Source organism: Lissotriton vulgaris, chromosome 1_1 (assembly GCF_964263255.1).
Source record: "Lissotriton vulgaris chromosome 1_1, aLisVul1.2, whole genome shotgun sequence".
NCBI lineage: Eukaryota > Metazoa > Chordata > Amphibia > Caudata > Salamandridae > Lissotriton > Lissotriton vulgaris.
In genome coordinates, this window is record NC_141685.1 from 1,072,356,986 (window position 1) to 1,072,372,567 (window position 15,582).

The following is a 15,582-nucleotide window of genomic DNA, read 5'->3' on the forward strand; positions in this document are numbered from 1 at the left end:
ATCGCCAGAGTCTCAAAGCATATGGATCTTTCTGGAAACCCTGCATCAAGTCTTTGAAGGAAGCAGGCGTGTACAGGGTTGGACAGCGACATAAAATAGCCCGGGCACCAAAATAAGTGGCCATTTAGCAAATCAGATAGCTAAGTAAGTGGCATTAGCACATGGGGGCAGTGTTGTACTTATGCAGACACACTTTATAGGTTTATTGCATGGTAAGGGAGACTGCATGGGTTTGAGCTTGTTGCAGGCAATGTTTGTTTTAATATCAGGGAAATTAACAGTAAAACCCAGCCCACTAGATCATTAAACTGGCCCACACACTGATCTGTCAGACCAGCCCGCCGGGCACTGCCTGGTTGCTCAATAGGCCAGATAGAAACTGGGCATCTACATTTGTAAACACAACTCTTACCCATGGACCTGTACACAACAGTACGCAAAGTATGAAGTCAGACATGTTCTCTTTCTTAGCCCTTGCAAAGGGAATTCGCTTTTGTCTAGCTTCGAAGCCAGCAGCTGTGCTGTGCATGGAAAGTGTGTTTAATACATTCTGAAGCACTTGCACATAGCTTTTTTTTAACAGAATCCCATAGAAGGATGCTCATTACATTATTCATTATGGGCCAGATGTACGAAGCCATTTAGCATTTCATAACGGGTCGAATCGTAGTTTTGGCCAGTAAAGAAATGCTAAACAACCGTTTCATATATACAAAAGACCGAAATCGGTTGCACTTTGGGATTTCTGCTTGGTAGAAATTGCAAATTACGATTGAATCTAAGGAATCGCAAATAGGCATTACCTATTTGCGATTCTTAAAGCACATGTACATATCATTTCCTAAATGCGCATTGGGCATTAAGAAAATGCTATTACCATCGACTCAAACTCGATGGTAACCATGTTCAAAACTAAAAAATGCATTTAAAAATGCATTTTTTAATGTGACATGAAGCACACATATGTCCCTAGGGCAGATGTGCACTTACATGTGCCCTGCGAATTTCGGGATGCCTTCAGGGGGGCCTTAAGGCTTGGTCCACCCTTGGGTTTAGATTTCCTAAATTGCGATTTCCTGTTAGGAAATGCAAAATGCAAAAAAATACAAATGCAAAATCATTCGTACCTATGGGCCTTCAGGCCCATAGGAACGAATGGTTTAGGATTTCCTAATAGCCATTTTCTAATATCAATTTGAATCGCCATTAGGGAATCACAGGGTATGTACATACCAATTTGCATTTCCTAAATAGCGATGTCTTGAGAATCGCTATTTAGGAAATGCAAAAAGGAACCTTCGTACATCTGGCCCTATGTCCTGTAATGAAAACCAGACCTTTCAAGCACTCAGCTTTCCTCTAATTACATGATCTGACCAGACTATGTTGTGAACAATCAGATATTGCCTGTAAAGAGAGAGTTTATTCAATCAAAACGTTATGTTTTACAGTGGAGTGTAGGGCTTGTTAGTATAAATGCTGAATACTGCCATGGATTTATGCCACATCTATGTGTGTCTGCTGCATGTGTCTGTTTGTGTGTGTAATTGTAGGTTGTATTGGTGTTTTCCCCTTTCGTTGGTTGACTGTAGGTGCCTGCATGGCTGCCAGGGCTAGTTGTTGATACCAGCACATGTACTAAGATCTACTGGCTCCATATCTGGGGCTTAGGTTCAGATTCAAGGATAGCTATCAGACAGTCTAGAGGGCAAGTGTCATGTTCTGGAGTGGCATATTTCAGAGAGTGTGTGGACTGTGGCAGGGGATGGTGAGGAGTGTGAGCAGACCTGCGTAGGGTATTCCTGGTTGGGGCGTGTTCACTGGCAGCTGGACTTTCACCAGAGGTGTGGCTTGCTCCAGAAGGGGTATGGCCACCTATCACTTTTTACAGTGAAATAGTTTTATTAAGACAACAACAAAAAATTCACTAACCACTTGTTTTCTGTTTCTATATACAGGAGCAGGTCAATGCTAACCAATGTTATTATTTCAGCAGTCGCAGATCCATACCAATGATTTTTTTTATCAAATATGTACGACTTCCAGGCAGTCCTAGCAACCTTTACCATATCTGCGTAGTGAGTCTTAGACAAGCCCACTTCTACTATCATTTGGTAGAAACATATCCATAACAACCACCTTCTGTTTTTATTCATTATATATATTAATTCTGCAAACGAGCGATTTGTATGTCAAGTCAAAATAGCTTTATTCGACAGATTTGTCATAAAAGCACAACATACAGATACACACAATTTAAAAGGATAAATATTACAAATTTTAAGAACAATTTAAGAAAATATTAAACCTCATATAACTGCCGGATAAGGCTCTTGTTAAAATTGATAAAATAACTTCATAGATCAACAATATTCCTCAGATAATTCATAACCCCATTTCATTGTAAATAGTGGAATGCAAAGATGACATTATAGAAATAGATCAATAAACAGCCCTAAGAAAGTGCTGTTGCCCGGATAGACCAGGCCCAACCCAAAAATTTGGCAACTGCAGTTGCTATTAGTGGCGAATAATCCGTTGTTAGTACTCTTAGCGCCTCTCCATGCATGCTAAAGCCAAGTAATTTACAAATAGGTATTACCCACATAGCACGGGGTTTCTTATACAGAGGGCAAAAGAACAACAAATGGCTAGTTGTTTCTTGTACTTCTTGACATTTTGGACACGCCTTCTCAACTACCCCTGTCCATTTACTGGTGAATGACCTGATGGGTAATGTACCGACCCTCAGTTGAAAATACAGTTTTCTGTCAAATGGTTTTTCAATAACATCCCAATACTGTTCTAATGCAGGCCTAATCTTGAATTCAAGGAATCGGCCAGTAAAATGCCTTGTTGAGCCATTTGTGCATACTGTAACCATGATCATGTCCCAATACATCTCCTTCAAGATCTTCTTAGAAGGAAATGATGCATTAAGGGGATCAGCCCACAGTTCACTCAAACCTAGATTTTCCAACAACACCCTGATCTCTCTCAGCCAACTAATCTTGTGAAATTGATCGGCGACCATTACACCTTGGAGGCCCTTGGCGTAGTGGGCAAGCTCAGCGTACACCACAGTCTTCGCCAGTATAAAAGAGGTCGAAGTTTCGCCAGATCTGTTACTGTTTATCTAGCCAGATCTAGCAACAGTGGGTACATTGGTGTGCTGTTCGGGACACTAATAGCCTTCCGGAGAAAAGATTTTTCAGCTACTGATAGGGTTGATAGATTAGCTCTGCTCCGTAGAGCGCTGAGCTTAGGACTTCATACCATAGATTTCCATCAATGGGCTAATTGGTTTGGACAATGAGGATCTAAACTTAGTTGCAAGGATCCCTGCCTGCTCCTTATGCTTTAAGGTGGCAATATCGATTTGTTTTGACCACCCCATGTTTGCCTGTATCGTCACTCCGAGGTAGGTAAAAGCATCAACCTTTTCAAGGGGGACGTTATTCATATATATCTTACCCCGGAATGACCTGTGTTCATTAAAAGACATGAACTTTGCTTTTTCCATATTAATGGTAAGGCCCCGCATAAGACAAAAATCCTCAAACCTGCTTAATGCTTTCTGCAGGCCACTGGGGGTCTTGGAAATAATTAAAGTATCGTCTGCAAACATGAGAATAGATATATGTTCATTCGCCAGCATCGGGGCATCCAGGGGGACCGCGGAGAGGAAACCAGCCACCCCGTTGACGAAGAGCGAAAACAGGGTCAGTGCAAGCACTCAACGCTGTCGCACAGCCCTGTCAATGGGAAATGACTCCGTCACCTCCCCCCGGGCCCCCCACCGCACCCGCGCATGGTTACCCTCATGTAAGCGGACAATCAGAGATAATAGTTCAGGCGACATCCCCATATCCCTCAAGACACACCACAGCCTGTGTCGAGGCACTAGATCGAAAGCTGCCTTCAGATCCACAAAGACCGCGTACAAGGCCCCTTTCCCCAGAACAACTGTCTTCCAATAGATGTTGACCAACCGGAAGACCTGGTCGATGGTACTAGTGAGGGGTCGGAAGCCCGTTTGCAGTGGAGATAGGAGCTTCTCATCTTCCATCCATACCTGACCTTTTTGTAGAATCAGTCAGCCCATGATTTTTTGGATGGAATCTATGAGACTAATTGGTCTGTAGTTTGCTGCTATGGATTTATCCCCTTTTTTAAATACTAGGATTACCTCTGCCCCTTCCAGGAGGCCAGAATTGGGGCACCACAGGCAATTGCATTTGCTAGGTGTCTAATGTACAATCGACAGGAAGGTTTATAACTCAAAAAAAGTCCGCAGGGACACTATCTATTCCAGGTGCTCGTCCTGGTGTTATAGAATTTATTGCCCTATCCACGTCTGCCAGTGTAAATATCCCGCTAGAAAAATGGCAGTGGACGTAGGGATCCATTTTCGCCTCGTCCCCCAGAGATGCGTACTGGGGTTCGAAGTGTTCAACCCATGAATGATGGGCAACATTGTTTTGCAGGGGATCTGGACCCCCCCCCCCGGTCCCACTTATACATGTCCCAAAATATTTTAGGATTCCTGGACACACATGCTCCCTTAAGCTCCTGCCATCTTGCTTGGTCCCAGAGCTTTTTTGCTTCTTTGACTGCCTTTCTGTAAGAGACACGTGCCAACCTTACTTTTACTGAGTCCCTGGTACCCAGTGCTGTCCCTAGTGACCTCCGTGCAAGGCGACATTTCTATTAAACCACCCTTCCACTTTCTTATACTTGACTCTATTAGAGTTGATCGGTTTACAGAAAAATCATTTTAGCCGGTCAAAGAGGGCAGTATGTGTCGCTGTAACATTAGACAACGAGGACTGCTTGTCCTCACCCGTGCCCCACTCTTCCACTACCCTATCCACCTCCTTGTTCATGGCTAACAAAGCATCTGGGGAATCAGAAACATTTCTCCATTTCGGGTGCCGCATGTCATTGGTTAATGCCAATTCACTACCCCCTACCTCTACCCTAGGTGGTTTAGCTTCTCCGAACAGTCTGGTTACCGTAGCTATAAGCGGGTCATGATCGCTTTCAACACGAGTAGTAACGACCATGTCCTCTACGAACTGCCACAATGGTAGACCTACAAGGACATAATCAATGCGACTCGACCTGACCCCATTGTTAAAGGTATTGACCCCCTGCTTATCTGACTATGTTCACCCGTTTACGGCCTTCAACTGCTGACCTACACACATCCCCTTTAGTTGGACGGCCGCTTCCGGCCACTTCTTGATTGGCTCAATCTCTAGGGTAGGTATGGCTCAATCTCTAGGGTAGGTATGCCCTATCTCATATCTTCATCCTCCATGAGGGACTGATCCTCCAACCCTAGTGGTTCAAACGTGGTGTTGAAATCCCCCACTACTATCACACCAGTACCCCTCGGCATACCATCCAACAACGCCTCTAAGTCTGCTACAACCTCTGAACTTCTCCCACCTTTGAGGTCTCTTGCATAAACATTAAAGATACACAAGTTAGGGCCAAGCACTGGGGTCATTCTTATCTGTAGTATATCAATGCTTTTGGTAGGAACTTGAGATACTTTGCATCACAATGTCTGCCGTACCCAAACCGTCAGACCCCCCATTGCTCTGCCCTTTGCTTGCTTAGTCGCAGAAACTTGGAATATGAGATACCCTAATCGAAACACGGGTTCTATCGCCAATGTCTCCTGTAATAGGCATATATCATGGGTTTCGATAAAATCTGACCATTCAGGAAGTACTACCTTAGAGCCGAGACCTGCGACATTCCAGGATAGCAGCGTCACATTAGCGGCTCTATGGATCCCACGGTCAACTGGCTCCAGATCCCTTTCCTGCCCAAGGGGCTGGCCCGATCTCGAAGTCAGCTCCAAAATTGGTGGCAATCCCTGACCCCTATGCCACTGAAGGATCTTGGGCTCCTATCCACAGGGGAAGTACAAAGTGTAAACCCACCTAACGGAGTACTAATAGGACTGGATACAGCATTCCCCCAGACCACCCGATCCGTGATCAAGGTTAAGTGGGTTGACAGCATTCTCGTCACATACTGGGCTTTGGTAGCTAGGGTCAGCTTTGCGTCAATCGCACTCATCTAGGTCAGATAGAACAGTGTACCTATTCGCTGTGCGAATTTCAAGCCCACACTCGGGACCTTGCACAAGCCCACCTCTTACTCCCTGGCCATTTTGAGAACCTTGGAAGATGACTGGGTAGAAGTAAGTTAGCGGAAGTGGCTTAATGCAAGAGTCCATACCCGGATAATCCCATCTACAAATGTGATCAACAACTCTACGGTCTCTAAAGTTTATAATAACACTATCCCCCTTTTATATCTTTGTGCCTCGACCCAACCCAATCCACCCTTCTTACAAATAAGATTTCGGCCGCCATCCCAGGGGGAAGAGACCGATTGGTGTTAAGCCAATATTTGCACTTATTTTTCAGGTCTGGGTAATCCTCACGTTGGCCTGGTCTTAACAATGGCACCCCCGTCAGAATGCACACATAGGGGGCAGAGGCTGGGGGGAGATCTATGCATGGGAGACTGCTAGATAATGGATCACTGTTCACCGGTTTGTTGCAGCCTGATTTAAACAGCCCCGAGTTTATACACCCCTTCCCAGAGCCTTCACCTCCCATAAGTTGTACACCTTTAGTTACACTATAGCTGGACTGAGTGGCAGGATCACTAGTGGTCATGGTGGTATTACGTTTTGATGCTGTTGCCTGTATTGGTTTATTTAAAGGGTTAGCATTTGGGATAGCCTCAGGAACTCCCACAAACTCGTGACCACTCCTTATGCTAACCACAGACCCGCCAGTGTCTATGTCCCTGGCTCCTACACCTTCAAGAATTGACAGTCTCTTTTCAATGGCGTCCAATCTATAATAAATGGGAGTACAGGACCTATAAAAAAGCTGTTCAAGTTTATTCCACATTTCCTGAGACCAATCCAGTGGAGTGTCCATCCTTTGGGGCAACACTGGATCTACCAAATCTTTTGTCGGGGACAAAACCTCTGTGATGTTAGAAGGTACAGCTTTAGCCCCAGATGATTCTTCATGGGCATTTATCTTCTTTACTTTAGCTTTTCTTCCCTTCTGGGTTGAACCCCCGCGCTTCCTTTTTGTTACCAATACTGGTTCTGCTGGCTTTGAACCACGCGTTGGGCGCGTTCTTGTGGTGCACCCCATAGGGTCAATCAACACGCTGCCATCTATACAACTATTTTCAACGTCCTGCAAATTCTCTTGAGTCGAGCATAGATGACTGGGCTCCCTTTGGACCGTATGAATTAGAGCAGAGTGAATAACTTGGTTCACCCCTATGCCTTCGCCCAGGGGAGCATCAGAACCTGGGGTAGTAATGGGGAACACTACCCTAGCCAGCGCTTCTATAGAGGACTTTTTGTTAAGGGCAAAGTCCTTCGACAGCCTTTTCTCCTCACGGTCAATTTCATGTGCTACAATCGATGTAGCCCGTACAATAAATTGGTCCAACGTTCCCATGATAGAGCCAGTAGGGGCAGTTTTCCCTCCTTTCACCCCCTTTACAGACATGCCTACTATTGTTCTTTAGTGTGTAGAGGAGAGATCCTTAAACGACCAGTCGCATATAGTCCAATATTAAATGGATACCTTAGACTATGTCCCCAATAACGGATAACAACTAACCTTACTCTGGCATCGAATGGATGTGGCCCCGTCCCGTCCTCTGATCCTTCTCGATCGGGCTCAAACGGGCCCGCCCTTGGCCCGGGCTTGGCCCGGCTCGTCCCGCGCGCGTCCCACAGTCGTCCCGCGGGGCGGGACTGTAGTGCAGATTAAATACACCTGGGCTGGGTGTGGTGGGAGGGCGTCTATCTCCCCCACTGCCTTCTGGGGAGCGTAGTTCTCCTTTGTGGCCCCTCTGCTGCTGCCGGTGACAGGGTGTCAGATGCGAGTGTTTCCTGCAGAGCAGGAAATGCAAGAGGTCACCAAAAATATCCAAATCGGGAGCGTGGTTCTCCTCTTGTTCGTGTCCCCCTCAGCTGCTACCATGCAAAGCAAATAGAAACACGAGAAGGTTTTAAGCTGCATCTGGGCTGGGCGTGGCGGGAGGGCGTCTATTTCCCCCAATGCCTTCTGGGGAGCATAGTTCTCCTTTGTGGCCCCTCTGCTGCTGCCGGTGACAGGGTGTCAGATGGAAGCGTTTCCCGCGGAGCGGAAAATGCGAGAGGTCAACAAAAATATCCAAATGGGGAGCGTGGTTCTCCTCCTGTTCGTGTACCCCTCAGCTGCTACCATGCAAAGCAAATAGAAATGCAAGCGTTTCCCCTTTTGTATGTCAAAAGGCGACGACAACAAGTTAGCATGTAATTGCAATGCATGTCACTACAACGCAGGCTTAACATCGCAAGTCATTACAACGCATACCATTACAATGCATAGTACCCTTACACTATCCGACAATTACCCTACTGTTGCACTCACTGGCGATAGAATAGTAATTATTACCCCTATATCAATCAATCAATCAGGCATTAGTTAAGCACGACTATTCACCCGTAAGGGTCTCAAGGCACTGGGGGTGGGCGGGGGGGGGGGGGGGGGGGTTAGCAGGCACCAGACCCTCAAGGGGGGGGGGCGTCTGTCGAAGAGCCAGGTTATGATGTTTCTTGTGGAAATGGGGAGCGATGTTGTCTATCTGAGCTGGAGCGGCAGGGCGTTCCAGGCTCAGGCAGCAAGGAAGGAAAAGGAGCGGCCTCCCAATCTGGTCTTTCTGGTGCGGGGGACCACACCGTAGGAGAGCTGGGCAGATCATAGGGTCCTCTGTAGTGCGTAGAATTTGAGTCGGCTGTTTAGGTATGCTGGTCCGGTGTCGTGCTGGGTATTGTGGGCATGGGTGAGCATCTTAAAGGTGACTCTAGCTTCGATGGGGAGCCAGTGGAGTGTGCGCAGGTGCTGGGAGAAGTGGCAGTGTCTTGGCAGGTCGAGGACCAGTCTTGCGGTGGCGTTCTGGATGTTCTGTAGCTTGTGGTGAGGTTTTTGTTTATTCCGGCGTAGAGTGCGTTGCTGTAGTGGAGTCTGCTGGTGACCAGGGCGTGAGTGACGGTCTTTCTGTGTTCCAGGGGGATCCATTAGAAGGTCTTACTTAGGAGGCTGAGGGTGTGGAAGCAGGAGAACGAGATGGAGTTGATCTGGCGGTCCATTTTGTGCTCGGAGTCCAGGATGACTCCCAGGTTGCATGCCTGGTCCATGGGGGAGGGCGGGCTTCCGAGGGCGGGGGGCCACAAGGTGTCGTTCCATGGGTCGGGGTTTTGGGCCCATGATGAGTACTTCTGTTTTGTTGGTGTTTAGTCGTAGGCAGCTGTTTTTCATCCTTTTGGCGACTGCTTCCATGCCTTTTTTAAAATTGTGTCTGGCGGTATTGGGTTCGTTGGATAGGGAGAGGATGAGATGGGTGTCGTCTGCATATGACACAATGTTGAGTCCGTAGGTTCTGACGATGGGGGCGAGCGTTTCCATGTAGACGTTGTAGAGTATAGGGCTGAGGTTGGACCCCTGGGGGACTCCGCAGGTGGTAGGTGTAGGGTCGGAGAGGAAAGTGGGAATCTGACCCGCTGTGTTCTGCCGGAGAGGAAGGAGCAGATCCAGTTGAGGGCCTTGTCTTGGATCCCTGCGTCGTGGAGTCTGCATATTAGGTTGCGGTGAGAGACTGTGTCGAACACCGCTAAAAGGTCGAGGAGGATGAGGTCTGCTGTTTCTCCTTTGTCCAGTAGGGTGCGGATGTCGTCTGTTGCGGCGAGGAGGGCTGTTTCCGTACTGTGTTTTTTTCTGAAGCCGGATTGGGAGGAGTCGAGGATGTTGTTCAATGAATGTGGCGAGTTGGCTGTTGATGGCTTTCTCAATGACTCGCTGGGAACGAGAGCAGGGAGATGGGTCTGTAATTTTTTAGGTCGGTGGGGTCCTCCGAGGGTTTCTTCAGGAGCGGGTTGAACCCGGCGTGTTTCCAGTCGTCAGGATCATGGCGGTTTCCAGGGAACGGTTGATGGGGTGGCAGAGCATGGGTACGATGGTGTCGGCGGCTCTGTTGAAAATGTGGTGGTGGCAGGGGTCCGTGGGGGCCCCGGAGTGGATTGACTTCATTGTCTTTAGTGTGTCTACGGTGGTGAGGGCAGTCCAGTTGTCGATCGCTGGCTTCAGGGTGTCGGGTGTGGTTGGTGAGGGTAAAGTGTGTTGGTTGTCATCGTCAAAGTTGTCATCGATGCTCTTGATTTTGTGGTGGAAAAAGGTGCTGAGTTTGTCGCAGAGGTCTTGTGAGGGAGGGATGTCAGTGGACTTGCTGGTGGGTTGGGCGCACTCCTTGATGATGTTGAAGAGTTCTTTGCTGTTGTGTGCGTGAGTGGAGATTCTGTCTTCAATCGCTTTTTTTCTCGTCTTTCTGATGAGTTGTGGTGGGCGTTGTTGGAGGCTCTGAAGTTGTTGTAGGCTTCTGTGGATTTGGTGTTCCTCCAGGCCTTTTCGAGGTGGCAGCAAGTGTGTCTCGATTCTCGAAATTTGGTGGTAACTGGCTTTCTTGGCTTGGGTGTTGTTGTTTTTCTTGAGGGAGGCTATGGTGTTGGCGCTGTCGGAGATCCATCTGTGCAGGGTTCGTGCTGCAGTGTTAGGGTCGTCGTTTTCCGCGGTAGTTGGGGTGGAGTTAGCTGGTCCTCAGTGATTCTGGGCCAGTTTCTTTGTGGGAGCAGGTGCAGGTGTCTGTGGATGGTGGGTGTTCTGACAGTGAAGAGGACATATCGATTGTCAGTCCATATTAGTTCGGTGGTGATGGCATTACCTGTTGTGAAGAGGGGGTCGATGGTGTGTCCTGCTGAGTGTGTGGGTTTGGTCACGATTTGGCGGAGTCCAATGTTGTGGAGGTTGTCCAGGAGGGATGTGGTGCTGGGGTCCAGTTGGTTGTCGAGGTGGAAGTTGAGGTTTCCCGGTAGGGTGTAGTTGGTGGACACGATGGCATGCAGAGAGGGGATGTAGAGTGGTGTGGCTCACTGGTTAGAGGCGGCAGACCCGGAAGCAGAGGTCGACCTGGAACTAGGGTTTGATTCCTGATGCGGCAGGGTCTTGGGCCATGGTCAGCGGACTCGATAATTCTCGCTTCGGTGCCTACTACAACCATGGGTCCCACTCAGCAACTCTGGGCAGTAGCTTGCTTAATCTCTACTAACGGCCCCATCAGCGCTGGGGATGCTTGTCTTCACCTTGGAGATGCCCAGGAGGGACCATCTCACAGGGAAAGCCAGGATGGGTTCCCCAGCGGTATACAGCGCTGGGACGCCCCTTTGCTGGGGCAGCTGTGCGCTTTACAAGTATACGACATTTAACATGGAGTTGGCGAAAAGTCTGCGGGGTCCAGGGGGTCGGTAGATGAGGATGGTGGTAGGGCTGGCCAGTATCTTGAAGTGAAGGTGTTCCAACAGGTCTGTGGGCTCATCAGGGAGTATGCTCAGGCGGAGGATGGATTTGTGGACGATGGTGATTCCTCCTTCCGGGCGGGTGGGGAGGTCCTTCCTGGAGATCTTATACCCTTGGGGAATGGCGATGTCCGGTCCCGAGGTGGTGTTGGTCCATGTTTCGGTGAAGAATGCTATGTCCGGGGTGGTGCTGTCGAAGAGGTCCCAGATTTCGGTGGCGTGTTTGTGGAGGGATCGGACGTTGAGGAGGATGCATTGCAGGGTCTATACTATCCAACACTTACCTTAAATGCATTGTAATGGTATGCATTGGAATGGTATGAATTGTAAAGGTATAATGCGATGTAATGGAATGCGTTGTAAAGGTAGATTATGAAAATGCGATGTAATGGCATGCTATGTAAAAGAATGCGTTGTAAAGGATATTGCGATGTAAAAATTGTGTTGTAAAGGCATGCTTTGTAAATGTATGCGTTGTAACGTCATACATTCCAATTCTGTCTATGGTGGGGATCTGGGGCAGTCAGGGTGCAGTGAGTCAAGGAAAGCAGCCTATTTTTTGTTGTAGATGAACCACCAGCCTTCAACCCCCTTGTGTGTTTTAAAAAAAAAATTATTTATAAAGTTTTGTATTGCGTGAACATGACCCTAGAAGGCATCAGACCACTTTACATTAGAGGCAGGCAGGATATAGTTGTAAGAACAAAAACTTGTCCCGTATATAAATGTATCATAGTAAGTCTGACATCTATAGAGGATCATCAGTGTAGTAGTCATAAATCGTACCATAGTGGTTTGCTAAGGTGACCATGTTAGGCAGTGTTGTGCTAGCCACTATTTAACATGCATGGACTGTGGTGGGTCCCGATGAACCAGAGGAGCAGCCCACTCCCCAGTTCCATGATTGGGTAAGCACACGCTAACACTTCTAAGTTCTAACTTCTCGTAGGTTCCTTAGGGTCTGAACCTCTGTTGCCACTTACTGCGGTCTCCGATCAAACTACCCCTTGCCACTTTCTTCCTTTTCATCAGGAGCATCCGGATCATCAAGCCCCAATTTTTATTTGCAGGATCAGGTCTTTTTCCTGTCAGTGTCCAGGAAATCTACAGAATGTTCATCAGCTGGTGGTGGGAAATAGGCCCTCAGCTAAACTCTTTTTTAAATCCACCAGGAAGATGCAGTAATGAAACCAACATTTACTCGCTAGCATTCTTTTAGGTATATCACTTTACGGAGCCTGGTTCTGAATAGTTGTATTCCTTGTCACCCATTTTAATTGTAATATAAACTTGCACTGGCTTTTTTTTTCTTTCACAATGACATATCTTCTTGCTCTCTGGTTTGTGTTTGTCACTTGTACTTTCTCTTTTGCACTGTTGTCTTCCAGTGTCTCTGATATTTGTACACTTATGATGTATTTGCATACCTATGATGTCAGGCCACACACTGCTTTGTCTTTTTGCTTTATTTTTTTTGTTGCTTTTTTATTCCATTCCACACCGCTATCCAGTGTCACCTCACTCTTGTTACGCCTTGCTGCCCTTTGCACAGATACGTGTACATATGTGTGTTGTTTCTTTACCCCTTTTATTTTTCCTCCACAGGGGCTGTCAGGGCCTCTAGCATCTTTCCAATTCTAAGCGTGATCCTGCTTTTCATGGGCGGACTCTGCATTGCGGCCAGCGAGTTCTACAAAACGCGACACAACATCATACTCAGTGCTGGCATCTTCTTCGTCTCTGCAGGTAAAGGGTTGTGTTATCGAGCATTTTGAAGTTTTTTTCAAAGGTTGGTAGGAGACGGTAAACAAGGCTTGGCCGGGCAGTAAAAAGTGGTAAAATCCCAGCAGGGGAGGCTTTAGAACTTGTGGCGCCCGGTGCGACAATAGTTTTTGGTGCCACATCCCATGACGTCCTCCATGGATTTACTCATTATCACCATGAAAAAGTACCCCTGATCTCTTCAACCATGAGTTATTACAAAACGCAGCGCCCACTTTGAGGTCAGCGCCCCCCTCCACTGGTCAGCGCCCAGATCAGCCGCACTGGTCACACAGCCCTAAAGCCGGCCCTGAATCCCAGCACGGTTGCTGGGAGAGTGTCAGGAGTAAGGCCGGGTTAGTGTGTCAAGTGATAGAGTTGAACAAGATTCAAGCGATTCTTCCAATGTATACTCTTTAAGCTCTTTGGTAGATTCATCAGATGACATTCTTTGACTGTTCAGTGCTTGTAGAAACCTTGCAAGGACACATGCATTCGTGAGTTAGGTATTGTCTTTTTGTTCATAGTAGGATTATACCTTCAAATTCCAAATTCCTCGACATAGACTGACGCTGAAACAAGCTCACAGGAATTTACGTTTACCTGAAGAGGGAGTATGTAGATTTTCTAACAAGAGTCAAGTGAAAAAATTGCATAAATTCCTAGACAGGTTTATGCTCTAAGCCACGGAAGGTTGAACATATTTAATTTTTTCAGAAGGAAGTGAACCATAATCTTCGCGTAGAAGGCGTGTTCGCTACCGCACAGATTATTGGAGCAACAAGCTTATGACTGATGCCTATTTTTCAGACTATAGAAAAAGCCCCAAAGGAAAGCTTTCATGATTTCATTACCGAAACGTGTTGACATTGGTCCTAAGTGCAGATACTACATTCCTTTATTTCTATAATTTCTGGCAAAACAGGAATCAGTAAGAGAGGTGTAGGTGTGGTACAAAGTGGCATATTAAGAATGTTTTAATTTTTTTTTTATTCAGACCCTTGAGCATGTTCTGGGGACTTTTCCTTATTTACACATAAACTAGCATGTGAGGGTTATGTTCTATAATAGATTTATGTAGATTATTGGCCCAAACCCATGCTTTGATGCGGTGTGTTGAATGTGCAATACGTTTATTGAAATGTCTGCTTTGTGACTGGGTTCCACTGGCATGCCTAGAGGCTGTCTGTGCACCTGTGCCCTGTACAATTATGGTAAAGCCATGGCCCAATGCAGAGGACACATTTCAAGTGCTACAGGAACAGATCTTGAGAATCCATTTTCCCATGGTGACAGGTTCAAGTCTACCCATGTTTGGATGCTCTTGTTCCATTGAGAGTACGGTCTACAGGAAGGATAATAGTGGGATGAAAAAGGTTCCCCTGGGGACCGCCATGTAATTTAAGAGATGGAAGACATGCTTTGCATTGAGAGGCTCAATGGGTGTAAAGCTGTTTTCTCTGAGAAAAAAGTGACAAGGGGGGAATTTGATTCCTCTGTACACTTACAAAAACTGATAATGTTAAGCGTTAGCAGTAAATAGACCCAGATGAAGACTACAAAGAATGGACGGTCATCCACTAAAGCTTAAAAATGAAGAGGTTTAACCACTTACAGAGAAAAGTACTTTCCTTAATGCTTGATTAGCTAATCTGTGATATGAGACATATTCCAAGTTGTTGGTGCCAGACCACTCAAGTTTATGTCCTTTAGAGGTGATGTTTTTGAGAGACAAAGCACTGGAGGTGGCCCTGTTTCCCTTCGAAATATTTGAGTTAACATCAGGTGCTTTGCCCAAGTTATTTGGGGATTGAAAGTCAGATTTTGCTTGCATTCTTGGGATATCAATTTGGTCGCGTGTATATTGAGAAACGTAATGTTCTGCCACTGGCACAGAATAGAAGACTGATTAATCATCACTTCCTAAATCTGTGTCTGACACAACGTAACAAGGACAAAGTTGCAAGACCCAAGAAGGTGACTCGACGTCACTGAAAGTTGATGGTGCATCATGTGGTCTTGGCAGACGCGCACTGTGAGGATATTGGATATGCCCATGAGACAGAATACTGTGTTCACTGCTTCTGAAAAGGACCCAGCCGCAGACCTGCCATGATGCCAACTTGGCAACACAAAAAAAGAAAAGCATCTGACTTTGGGGAGATGGAATTACATTCCTTTATTCCTTTTTTTTCCTTTCTGTGTTGCTATGCGAGGCTGACAGATGTTTCAGAGTGCTTGTAGATCAGCCAGTGCAGATACGATGCATCGATAGCAGAATGCATGTATAGAAACTGTAAATGTTGTGCTTTACCACCTAATCAATACTAGTGTCCAGTTGCTTCTAAGTATTGTTGATACTTCTTGGA

General features: G+C 46.7%; 1 protein-coding gene across 1 annotated transcript in view; it reads left to right on the forward strand.

Moving 5' to 3' along the window:
* The window catches only part of CACNG2 (calcium voltage-gated channel auxiliary subunit gamma 2), a 370,168-nt gene that overhangs the window by 329,317 nt on the left and 25,269 nt on the right, over positions 1–15,582 (forward strand). Inside the window, exon 3 of the mRNA XM_086963226.1 lies at positions 13,058–13,198. Within this exon, the coding sequence (XP_086819352.1) occupies positions 13,058–13,198 (141 nt within the window). The remainder of the gene's footprint in view (positions 1–13,057; positions 13,199–15,582) is intronic.